This window comes from Echinops telfairi, unplaced genomic scaffold, assembly GCF_000313985.2.
Source record: "Echinops telfairi isolate 266 unplaced genomic scaffold, ASM31398v2 ScPeMD7_3509;HRSCAF=4178, whole genome shotgun sequence".
Taxonomy (NCBI): domain Eukaryota; kingdom Metazoa; phylum Chordata; class Mammalia; order Afrosoricida; family Tenrecidae; genus Echinops; species Echinops telfairi.
The window spans coordinates 97,938-111,265 of record NW_022107407.1 but is presented as its reverse complement, the minus strand read 5'-3'; the positions used below and the strand labels follow the sequence as shown (position 1 = coordinate 111,265).

At 39.8% G+C, this 13,328-nt stretch overlaps 1 protein-coding gene across 2 annotated transcripts in view; it reads right to left on the bottom strand.

Moving 5' to 3' along the window:
* Positions 1-6,040, bottom strand: part of MTR (5-methyltetrahydrofolate-homocysteine methyltransferase) — a 179,638-nt gene extending 173,598 nt beyond the window's left edge. The window contains exons 1-2 of one of the 2 annotated variants that reach the window (XM_045294252.1): positions 5,892-6,040; positions 1,557-1,771 (exon numbers count right to left, since the gene is read on the bottom strand). In XM_045294252.1, coding sequence (XP_045150187.1) covers positions 1,557-1,766 — 210 coding nt within the window. In that variant the 5' untranslated portion in view covers positions 1,767-1,771; positions 5,892-6,040. The remainder of the gene's footprint in view (positions 1-1,556; positions 1,772-5,891) is intronic. The other variant, XM_004709823.4, reaches the window with a different exon arrangement.
* Between the last annotated feature and the right edge of the window lie 7,288 nt (positions 6,041-13,328).

Here is a 13,328-nt window from a genome sequence, read left to right as displayed (position 1 = left end):
TAGAGATCCTGGGGGTGTTGGAGCAACAGCAATCTAGCTGAGAGGAATTACTAAGAGGCAGAAGTAGGGCAGCGTGATGGTGGGACAGGAGGAAGGTAAAAGGAAACAGAAGAAGGATCTAGAAAGCAAAGCTATGGATGGAGGTAGAAGCATAGGCAAACATATGTAAATATATTAATTCATGAAAATGAGGTATTAGCCTATGTACATATATTTATATGGCAATACACTGAGGTAGTGGACGGACTTCATACCCTCCCTCAATGCAAGAACACTTTGTTCTATCAAACTGGCTTCTGTGATGCTCACCCTCTTATCACAATCACTGAAGACAAAATGGTTGTATAAACAAATGTGGTGAAGAAAGCAGATGGTGCCCAGCTATCAAAGGATATAGTGTCTGGAGTCTTAAATGCTTAAAGTTAAACAAGCGGCCACCTAGCAGAGAAGCAACAAACTCACATGGAGGATGCACACCAGCCTGTGCAATCATGAGTAGTCATCGGAACCAGGTAACAGGCATCAGAAACCCATAACAAACAAACAAAACCAAAAAAACGTATTGTTGAGAACAAGGGGGGCCGGAGCAGAAACCCAAAGCCCATCTGTAGACAATGGGACATTTACTCACAGAGGGGTCACAGGGAAGGGATGAGTCAACCAGGGCATAGTAAAGCACGGATGAAACACACAATATTCTTCTGGTTCCTTGAGCCTTCCTCACCTCCCCATCATGACCCCAGTCCTGCCTTTCACTGTGGGCTAGACCGGAGCATGTATACAGGTACAGATAAGAAGGCATGATAATAGTAATACCAGAAAGGTAGGGGAAAGGTGGAGAGGGAGGGGAGGAAGGGGGAACCAATAGCAATGCTGGACACATAACCACACACACACACACCATGCGGGGAGGGAGACAGTGGTTAGTGTAAGATATGCAAATAATTTATAATTTATCAAGGGGTCATGAGGGTGGGGAGTTGGGGGGAAGAGGAGCTGATACCAAGGGCTCAATAGAAAGTAGTCTAGAAAAGAATGATGGCAACATATGTACAGATATGCTTGATATAATTGATGTATCAAGATTGTTTTAAGAGTTGTAAGAGCCCCCAATAAAATTGTCTTTTAATAAAAAATGTACTTAAAAAGAAATCCAGGATAGTTAATGCTACAGAGGCAGTAACTGGATTAATGGTTCCTTGGGGGAATGGCAAGGGAGGTTAGGAGGAAATGAGGAATACTGATGATTACAAAAAAGATGTTCACTATCACATGCATTAGAGAGAAAAATTCCAAAGTATTCAGGCTTACTAACTTTTCATTGGAATATAAATGCCTGAAGGGAAAAAAACATACCTTCTTCATATCCTTATTCCAAGAGCCCAAGACAGTGCATTACTGTTTCTAGTTTCCAATACCTGTTTTCTAAAAAATAGAAAAGAAAAAAATTCCCTTTCTTCTACTATCTTCAAGGGCACAAAGCATAGTAGTCTGCCCTTGGTAAACAAAACACTTTGCTCAATGTCTGAGAATACAAGAAGTAGTGAATATCTTACCTTATGGATTTGGTAAATGAGATCAGGTTGAGTTATACTTAAAATGTCATTGTTGCCTTTCAGAGGTCTGGAGTGATCTTTAAATCCTTGACCACGGAAGGATTCTTCATTTAGCTTGTACTGCTGAATCATGGTCCCCATCCCTCCATCAAGTACCATAATCCTCTCTTGCAAGATGGCTCCAATCTCATCCTGATGGGCTTTCTTCATACCTGCTTTAAATAGTTTGAAAAAGGTCAAAAAGATGTATGAAGGGTAAGTTAGGAGTAGTTTATGATCACTTATGTGAGAGCATCAGAGAACATAAAAATGCACTTATTACTCTGCAGCATTAGGAACATGTTGACTGCTTTCATTAAATCATAAAAATGCCTAATGCAATAGAAGATTGTACACAACACAGAATCACTGGGGAAGCGCCAAATCAAAAGTTATGTCAGGTGTGGCTATTAACGTTTCAGGGATGAGGAAAATAGGTAGCAAAAAGCCAACTAACCCAAGACCAGGGCAGGTTACTGCAAATCCTCTGGACTCTGTTCCTTTGTTAGTCTGTGCACATGCTCCCTTAGAAGGGATTAGCAGGCTAACTGAAACCACTGAAACACCAACCTTCCTCTTAACTTGTTATCAAAACTGTCACCTGCCAACAGGGTATTATACTCCTCCAAACCACCTATAAAATAATGATTACCTAATACCAACTCAACTCTCCCAGGCTCTTTGCCCTTAATTCCAAGAAGTAATGAAAAGTGAGAAAAACCTGTGCTGAATTTTGGAGTCACACAAAATCCATTATGATCAAAGATTCCAAAGAAGGGTACTGATCAAAATGCGAAATTTAGAAGAAATTTTCAAATGCTCATGTACTCTAGAACTTCTGGAGTAATTAACAGTTAAATGAACCTCTGAAATAATCTTTAAACATAAACGAAAAACAACACATGAAGTCTTCTTAAAACCAAGTAAATTTAGCTTAACTAGTAAAATGTTTTTTTTTGAGCATTATGTTCTTTCTAAGATCTAATGAGGTAAAATTGACAACAATGCCACTGCCATCAAGTCAATGATAATTCATGGTGACCCTATATGACAAGGTAGGGCTGCCGTGTGAGTTTCCAACACCGTAACTGTTTACAGGAATAGAAAGCCCCCTTTCTCCAGAGGAGCCGCTGGTGGATTCAATCTGCTGACCTTGAGAATAACAGCATCAGGATAGGAGGAAACATATCAACAAGTAATATGTAGATGATACCACCTGGATTGCTGAGTGAAGAGAACCTGATGAAAAACAAAGATTGCAGCCTTCAGTAGAGATTACAATACAATATAAAGAAAACAAGTCCTCCCAACTGGGACAGTAATCCTCATAACTGGACCATCATGATAAATGGTACAAAAAGTATGAAGTTGTCAAGGATTTCATATTGCCTGGATTCACAATCAATGCTCATGGAAAGTTGTCAAAAAATTAAATGATGTATTGCCTTGGGCAAATCTGCTGCACAGGACCACTTTAAAATGTTGGAGAGCAAATATGTTGCTCTGAAAACTCAAATGAGTCTGACTCAAGCCATATTTTCTATTGCCCTCATATACATGTGAGATTTGGGCAATGAATAAGGAAGACCGAATAAGGATTCATTTGTATTATGGTTCTAGGGAAAAATACTGAAAGTACCAAAGTAGCAAAAGAGAAGAAGACTGTTGAGGATATGGATTGACACAGTCGCTGTAACCAATGGGCTCAAACATAACAGTTGTGAGGATGGCTCAGGGTCAGGCAACATTGTTCTGTTGTACTACGAGTTAGAACCAACTGGACAGAACATAACAATGCCATAAAAGATGATGAAATCTAGAAGTTGTCGTTTAAAATTTTCTCACAATTATTTGCTGGCCAACAAATGTCCTTCCTGAGGGGCTACAACCATGGTCTGAGGTCATGAAAATTTAACCATAAAGCCCAACCTTGAGGTTCAGTTCACAATTCATTAAAAAGTTCCATTTAGAAGAGGATACCAGTAAGCAACTAAGAAATTTTTTAGCAAGTTAAAAGGTGATTCTAATTCTAGCACACCGTTTTTCCGGACAGAAAAGCAGAAGCAAATCTGAAGTCTTATCTAGGTCTAAGGGCCTGGCTCAGAGTACTTGAAAGGGACTTTGCCATTGTTCTTTTGGTATGTGCAGACTCAGTTACGACTCAGCAATTATATGTACAACAAAACAAAATACCACCCAGTTCTGCACCATCCTCACAATTGTTCTTATACTTGAGCCTATTGTTGCAGCCACTGTGTCAATCCATCCTGTTGAGGGTCTTTCTGTCTTTCATTGCTCTCAGCTTTACCAAAAATGCCATCCTTCTCCAGGGACTAGTCTCTCCTAATAACATGTCCAAAGTGTGTGAATTTAAGTCTTGCCATGCTTGCCTCTAAGCAGCACTGTGGCTACAATTTTTCCAAGACAGCAGTTTCTTCTTTTGGCAGTCCACAGTACTTTGAATATTCTTTACCAGCACCTTAACTCAAACGTTTCAATTCCTCTTCAGTCTTCCTTATTCAATGTTCAACTTTTACATGCATATGAAAACTTGAAGTCAGGCACACCTCAGTCCTCAAAGTAACCAGCTTGCTTTTTGACACTTGAAAGAGATCCTGTACAGCAGATTTACCCAATGCAATGCATCATTTGACCTCAAATGCTGCTTCCATTAGCACAGATTGTGGATCCTAAACAGACAAAATGCTTTACAACTTCAAACCTTCCTCCATTTATCATGTTATTTATTGATCTAGTTTTAAAGAGTTTAGTCTTCTTTACATTGAGTTGTAATCCAAATTGAAAGCTGCAATCCTTGGTCTTCATCAGCAAGTGCTTCTAGTCCCCACTTTCATTAACCAAGGTTGTGTCATCTTGCATAAGGGGACTCTAAACTTGGTTAACTTGGGGTTCAAATGTGGAGATGAGGGCACTGGACTAGATCCAAACAACTCCCAAGGCATTTTGCTGCTTTTAACAATACCTACATTCAGATGGAGAAATTAAATGGGAAGAATGAGTTAAAAAAAGGTCAAATAACAGAGATATGTCTTATCTGATAACAAGTGATAAAATGTTTCTCAATCACAGTTCTACTGGTTTCAAGAACAATTCTCAGTCACATTTATCAGAATCCTAAAAGCAGTCACTAGGTAACTTCTGGTAAATTTTCAAGGAGTTGCTTAATTAATTTATTTATTAATTTGGTGTTCATCCTCCTCTTGGAGCAGGACATCCTCATTTTCTGTCACAAGACTATAACTGTTCTATTACTGATTCTCTCTTTGCTACATCCCCTACTTTACTCCTCGAGTGTTTTCTTATGTGTATTTAACCAGGGATGGAAATAGAAACCCACAATTCATTTGGAGCCCTGGTGGCATTGTGGGTTACGCAAACCAGCATCGACTCTTTGGGAGAAAGATGAGGCTTTCTACTACCATAATGAGTTAGTCTAGGAAATCCAAGGAATGAAAATATATTCAGTTCTTATACCAAACTACGTACATTTTTCTCAAGACTTAGCTCATAATCTACTTCAGATTCCCTTGATAAGACTACTACCCTAGTCCCAATACCATAAATTGGTATTTCACTCAAGTGGGGCCTGCTTATCTAGTATTTTAACAAACTTACAGAACTGTTGCCCTACCCCCTGAATTAAAAAATAAAAATTTGTCCCTCAAAGCTTGACCTTCCTTTGGCTGTGCACAGAAGATGCTCAACAAATATTGAATCAGAACGAGAAATTAATAAAACAAAATAAACTCAACAGCAAAAATCTGACAACAGCGTCCACATATCTGCACCGTTGAACATTTATATATCGGCAAAGCAGGAGTTACTCTTATGGTAACGGCTTATTTCTGTGGGAGAGATGTGGTCTACGCGTTGACTGGTGTGCTGACCAAGGAAGGTGTAGAGCAAAACGGTGGGGCCTATGGCTTGCCCCCCAAAATTCAAAAGCAATTGACACAGCATTTCTGACAGCCTCCAGGAAGCCCCCCCCCCCCCTTAGAGTTTACAAGGCCAGGCACGAATCAATACGGAAGCAACGGAAGCCTGCAGCAACAAATTCTCTGGATTAACAGGCTGCAGCCTCTCTAGCGGGGCGGAGGACCGGCAATAGACTCTCTCCCTCCTAAACTGGGGCCGCCTCGGAGAAGACGCGGCCTCCACTGGGGACGGCCGAGTAAGGCCGGCCAGCCACCCCCAATGAGCCTGTAAAGACTGTTTTAAATCCCTCAGGGACGCCTAGGGCCTCTCAACCCTGGGGTCTGCCCTCCCCACCAGTACCTGGAAGGCCGCCTCCAGCAGGCCCGAGCTCTAGGCGCCAGGTGACAGCTGGCTGCGCACGTGTTCCCGATGGCACAGAACCGGAGTCTCCGGAAGGGCCCAGGACTAGACTTGAAGCGTCAAACGACAGGGTCTCCGAAGCGTTCCGTTTCACTCCTCGGTCCACAGAGGTTTGGGACCATTCAGTATGCTGCAGATTGCTGAGCTCAATCCGGCCTCGGCTCATGAGGGCCCGCCCCTACTGGCCTATGATTGGATTGTCTGAATTCTTCTCAGTACCATTGGCTGTGGATTTTAACCAATCGTCTGATGTTTAGATGTACTCCCAGGGTTCTCTGGGAGATGTAGTCCAAGGTCCTAGTGTTCCCGCCCAAGCTTTTGCCTCTGGGAGCAGACATCCAGAAGTACTGCCTCCAAAGTTGGCCTTCCAAAGTGATATTTTTGGTGAGTTGTTTGTACTGGCTTGAACAAATTGCGGGGTATCAAGAGACTGATCAGAAGACCACACTCTAATTACATTTTACTTTTGGCTGGCAATGAGCAAGATACTCAAACTCATTGTTTCTTGTTTGCACGCTATAAACAAAAAAATGATAACGTGATAATATTATTATGCTATAGGGTAGAAGTAGGTATTAAGAGAAATCATAGGAACACTCTGTGAAATTCTAAAGTACCTATATGGATTTTAATGGGCACTTAATGGCATATAATTGTTCAGCATTTATTATTTGTCAGTCACATTTGGGCGCACTGACATACAAGGCAGCTCCTTAGAAGAGCCACTTTCAATCCCCCCCAAAAGTACCATAATACAGTGTGCCTGTAGGAAGCGCGGATTCTCAGAGGAGAGAAACTCTAAGGGTTTGTGGAACATATCAGTCATAAAGATGTAGATATATCAATAGATAGATATCATTTTTATATTTTCTTTTTCTTTTTTTTAACTTAAGAATAAAGTTTTTAAAGAAATGTAGCTGTGGACTGGGTAAAGCCACTCAGTCAGGAAAAACTCTCTGGATTGAAAACAGCTGCCACACACTGTAAATTATTTAATATGCTTCTTCTGGCAATAATTGTAACTCCTACCAAGGATATTTTACCTGTAAATCTGGCTAAGAGAAGATGGAAGAAGATGCTCATAGGATTATAAGATTCTCTGTGAGTGATTATTTTTCAGTCTTTCTTTTTTTCAAGTCAGAAGTTTTACTACTCATGTATTAGTTTTTGTTAGGTGCCATCAAGTCGGTTCTGACTCATAGCAATACTTTGCACAACAAAATGAAACACTGCCATGGCCTGTGCCATCCTCACATTTATTCTTATATTTAAGGTCATGGTTTCAGCCACTGTGTCAATCCATCTCGTTGAAAGTCTTCCTCATTTTTGCTACCCCTCCACTTTACCAAGCATAATATCCTACTCCATGGACTGGTCTCTCCTGACAATATGTCCAAAGTTCATGAGGCAAGTCTCACCATCCTTGCCTCTAAGGAGCATTCTGGCTACACTTCTTCGAAGACAGATTTGTTTGCTCCTATGGCAATACATAGTACTTCCAATATTCTTTGCTGAGGGCATCATAATTCAAACTCATCAATTCTTCATCAGTCTTCTTTATTCAGTGTCCAGCTTTCACCTACATATGAGGTGATTGAAAATATTAAGGCTTGGGTTAGGGGCACTGTAGTTCTCAGAATTAAATCCTTGCTTTTTGCACTTTGAAAAGGTCTTGTGCAGGAATGCAGCACCATTTGTCTGTCAGGTTGTTGTACTGTGGTAGCGTGTGGGTTGCTGTGATTCTGGAAGCTGTGTCACGGGTATTTCAAATACCAACAGGATTCCTTGAAACAAACAGATGTCAAGAGAGTTTCAAGAATAATAACAGACTATAAAGAAGAAATAGGCTGTCCACTTCGGAGGAAAAACTTTTGGGTAGCATTAGCCATGGAAAAACTTTTGGGTAGCATTGAAACATTGTCAGATACTTACTCATGTAATATTGGCCAAGTAGAGAGTGTGTGTGTGTGTGTGTGTGTGTGTGTGTGTGTATTTTTTTACTATAAAAGGGTAAAAAAAAATTAATAGGGAATAGTGCCTGAGTGGTAGTGCATCCCTAGGGCTAAAACCTCTAGAAATTTAAAGAAGAGTTGCAAGAACACTTAGACCTTAGATTGGGTGGTATGTTACACAGGGTTCTCTAGAGAAACAAAACCAGGACACTAATGTTTTATATATATTCATGTATATAAATATATTTTCATATAGATAGATAGACAAAACATAATAAATAAAGTTAATTAATCTATAAAGCAGTACAAATGACTCAGTGCAACTCACTTCTGTGAGACAGCTAATACACTGGAAGTTCTTCAAGTCTTGAGGGCCTCCGGGTTGTCCTCTGTACAGCAATCCAAGCTATCCGGCCACAGCCAGCAAACAGCAAGGCAGGTCACCAACAGGTGACATGGTCTGACTGGATGTCCCCAGCTCAAGCAATGTATACTCCAGTAGTGTGGCAACGCAGGTCTTGAAGGAACCTCAAACTACAGCAACACAGTCCATGGGTTAGGTGCCCCACAGGTAGTGAATCATGCAAATTGAGGCAGAGAACAAGCTGCACACTGGTCCAATCATCAAAGAACAATGCAAGAAAGGCGAGGCTCACCAAGCCATTTATCTCTCTGCCCTTCAATTAATCTCACATATGTTGATTGGCCATGTTAGCACAATAAACCTACCTATCACAGTTGGGACCAGAGAAGCAAACTTCCAGTGTTCCTGTTTCCTTGTAGAAGAGATAACACTATTATTTTGGTGACCTCCTTGCCCTTGCCTTTTTCATGAGCTCATCCAACACAAATCAATAGTTTAGATTTCTGAATCCAATATTTTGGTTATAATTGGACTTCTTTCTCTTTATGAAGTGACCCTAAATATACAACTCTCCCTGTACACCTATAAAGTAGTACAAGGGGGCACCCCCACAAAAAACAGAATGTTTTTCTGCCCACCATCACCTCAAAGCTATGAATTTAAATTTTTTCCCCAAACAACTTTATCACCTCCAAAGTACTCTCCATTACACTTAATACATTTGTGAAATATGCAATTCCATTCTTAGAAACATTTTTTAAACTCATCTGTTTGGATGGCTGACAGCAACCTTCTCATTTTTTTTCACCTCTTCTATGTTGTCAGATTGTTGTTCCTTCATGTCCCTCTGCATTCAGGGAAACAAAAGTAGTCCCATAGAGCAAGGCCAGGTGAGTAAGGTGAGTGGGGAAAGAGTTATGCTGGTTTGAACGTTGGAGGGGGTGGTGGTGTTTGGGGTGTGTGTGTTGCATTTTGCCAAAAACTCACGCACTCAGATGGCTACATGAGCAGATGCATTGTTGTGGTGCAGACCCCCATCTGCAATAAGTCAGGCTTGTTTTTATACACTATCACGCTATCTTTTCAAAACCTCTAAATAGAAAGTTTGATTAACAGTCTGACCTGGTTGAATGAACACCAAATACAATATGAGTCAACAGTTTCAACCATTCAGGAAGTTGGCGGACATCCAAAATGAGATTTGTCATCAATCAACATTTCACCTCTTTTGAAATGAGAAAACCACCTGTACACTTGAATTTTTCCCATATAATTGGTCCTTGTAAGCTGTGTCAACATCACAACAGTTTCTGCTGCATTTTTCCCAAGCAGGAAACAAAATTTCACAGCCACACGTTGTTCTCTTAAATTGGCCATCAGGAAAAAAAATGAGGTTCTAGTGAAACTGCTTTTACAAAAAAATTCACTGTGGCCAGAGAGAATCTTCCCAGGTGACACCACTGGGTGCACTAACTCAGAGCGAGTTGTGCAATGATTGCTTAGTGGGAAAAATGCATACTAAAAAAAAAAAGAAGAAGAATGCATACTACAAAAGCTCCACTCCACCCAGAGCAATTCCGGTTTTTGGGTGGGGGGGTACGGCCTCATATTCCAATTTTCATTTTTCTGTAGGCCTTAGTTATATATATCAAAATCATTAGGCTTTTCTTTGTGTCAAGTTAGTCAGGGACCTCTACTACTCATCTTTCAGTTTGTCTTCTGTGATGCTGAAACATGCCCATGGCACGGTCATGGTCACACATGGTGGATAGGTTTTAGCAGAGCCTCCAGATTAAAACACTAGGAAGAAGAACCTGATAATCTAATTCTTTGAAAAGTGGTCAATGATAACTTTATGAATAGCAGTGAAACATCTGATGTGGTGCTAAAAGGTGAACCCCTCCTATTAGAAGACACTCAAAATATGAGTGAGGAAGAGCTTACCTCCTTCAAGATGTGGATGAAGTAAAACATTCAGGACTTTTTATTTGTTGTATGGCACTACACCCAATGAGAAGAATCTGCTGAAAACACCCATCAATAGTAGGAATATGTTTTGTATGAAGTAGGAATCTAGAAAAACTGAAAACCAAACTCACTACCCTCAAGTCAATACTGACTCATAGTGATCCTATAGGACAGGGTAGAATGGCCCTGCAAGTTTCTGAGCGTGTAGTTGTTTATGGCATTAGAAAGCCCAGCTTTTCTTCCTCAAAGCTGCTGGTGGATTCAAACCTTTCCAATTGTAGCCCAACGCATAACCACTACATCAGGGCAAGAAAACTGAAAGCCATTAAAAATTAAATGGAATACCTATCCCAGATATTGGCGGGCTGAAATAGGCTGATATTAGCGCTATTAAAGAAACCTATGGAAAAAAAAAAAGAAACCTATGATCTATGTTGCTGAGAATGACTAACTGAAGGGGAGTGGCATCACATTCATTATTAAAAAGAACATTTCAAAATCTATTCTTAAGCCAGTGCTTCACTAATAGCCATATACTTACAAGGAAGACCAGTTAATATGACTATTATTAGACCAGTTAATGTTACTATAAATTTATGCTCTAATAACTACTGATGCCACAGATGACAATATTGAATATTTTTACTCACTTCTGGAGTCTGAAACTGATCAAACATACATTCAAAAATGCATTGATAATTACTGGTGACTGGAATTTATAAGGTGGAAAAGAAGAAAGACCAGTCTTTAGAAAATATGGCCTTGATGATAGATACTATGGTGGAATTTTTCAAAAACAACTACTCATTCATTGCAAATAATTTTTTTCAGCAACAAATGGTAACTATGCATATGGACCCACCAAATGGAATATAATCAGGCACAGGAATCAAATGAACAACATCTTTGTAAAAAGAGTATCAATATCATTAGTCAGAATAAGGCAACAGACCATCAGTTGTCCATATGGAAGTTCAAGTTGAAGCTGAAGAAAATGAATGAGTACAGGGAAGCCAAAGTACAATCTTGAGTATATCCCAACCAAATTTAGAGCCCATCTCAAGGATCGATTTGACACATTGAAGATTAATGACCAAAAACCAGATCATACATGAAAAAATAAAAAATGTCACTAAAAAGGCAGGAAAGAATAGATGTCAGAAGAGTCTAAAACTTACTCTTCAACATAAAATACCTACAGTAAATAAAAGAAATTATGAAGTAACAGAGCTGAACAGAGAATGTCAAAAGGCAACTCAAGAACACAAAGTAAATTGTTAAAATGACATATGTGAAGCCGTGGAGTTAGAAGACCAAAAGGGAGGAACATGCTCAATATTTTTCATGGTGAAAGAACTGAAGAAGAAAACAATGCCTCAAGTTGAAATATTGCTGTGAGCAAACCACTTTAAAAGGAAATTAAATATGACAAAATACCAATTTATAAACTATCAAGGGCTCATGAGGGAGGCGGGAGCGGGGAGGGAGGGGAAAAATGAGGACCTAATGTCGGGGGTTTAAGTGGAGAAAAAATGTTTTGAGAATGATGTACAAATGCGCTTTACACAATTGATGTGTGTATGGATTGTGATAACAGTTGTATGAGCCCCTAATAAAATGTTTAAAAAAAGAAAGAAAATGAAGATGAGGACAAGAAGGGAAGAATATACAAAATAATTGTACTAAAAATAATTGGTTTATATTCAGCCATTTCAGGAGGCAGCATGTGACCAAAGGCCAATAGTATTGAACAAAGAAGTCCAACCTGTATTGATTGCATTATGGAGAGGGAAAAGACTCCAGGAATAGAAAGAATATGAACTAAGATGTTTTAACAAGATGTTGATGCACTGGAAGTACTTACTTGTCTATGCCAAGAAATTTGGAAGACAGCTACTGTGGGGCACCAGCCCTCATAATCAAACAAGTCCAAGGGGTGGTTGTGTAAATGAGGGATAAAATTAATAAAGATACATCAGACAAGATAAAGTATGCAATTGCTCACCTTCTGGACAGCCATGATCTCAGCAGCCAGGTCCACGCAGAGAGATCGAATATATTTCCAATCCCGGCTTATATACATTTTGGGAACATGCAAACCCCCCTGATTACAGGCAACCATTTATGTAACAGGGAGTGGCTGTACAATAGGCATATGTGCAACAGGAAGGGGGATGAGCTAGGGGTGAACACACAATAGGAAGGGGAGGCTCTAGGGGTACACATGTGACAAGATGGGTGGACCCATGATTCAAGATGGCAGCCTAACCTTGACCCTCCTTGAGTTGGCTTGACCTTGTCTTTGGGCTCTCCTTCAGGAGAACAATCCACTGCCCTTTTTTTCTTTTTAAATCACTTTATTGGGGCCTCCTACAACTCTTAACACATCCATCCATCCATTGTGTCAAGCACATTTGTACAATCCACTATCCTTATCAGCAGGGAGTGGACCCTACTTAGCGTGGGATAGACTATAGAGTCTGATTGCTCTAAATGGCTGATACCCTCAAGGACATCATCTTTAAGCAGCTGACCTCCAAGTGTATAGACATTGAATATGGGGGAACAATTTGGAGGAAAACCTTTCTATATTCCCCAAGCTACCTGGCCAACCAACTGACTGAAAGAGATTCATTTTCATACAAATTCTACAGAAAGAGTAACCAACAGAATGTGGAAAGTATTGAATGTTAATATCACACATAAGTAAAATTTTGCCAAGATAATTAAAAGATTGGAACTGTACATCAACAGAGAACTGCCAGAGTCAGAAGAGGAGAGGACATGGCATGGAGGATACCATTGCTGATGTGAGATAAATCTTGGCTGAAAGCAGAGAATACTAGAAAAATGTTTACTGTAATTTATTGACTATGCCAAGGCATTCAACTGTGTTGTTACAGTAAATTATGGATAACATTGTACAGAATGGGATACTTAATTATGCTCATGTGAAACATAAACCAAAAGGTTTATACAAACAGATGAAGGGGACAGTGCATGGTTTAAAATCAAAGGTGTGCATTATTTTGTATCCTTTCACATGCTCATTCAATCTGTATGTTAACTAAATAATTCCACACACTGGACTAC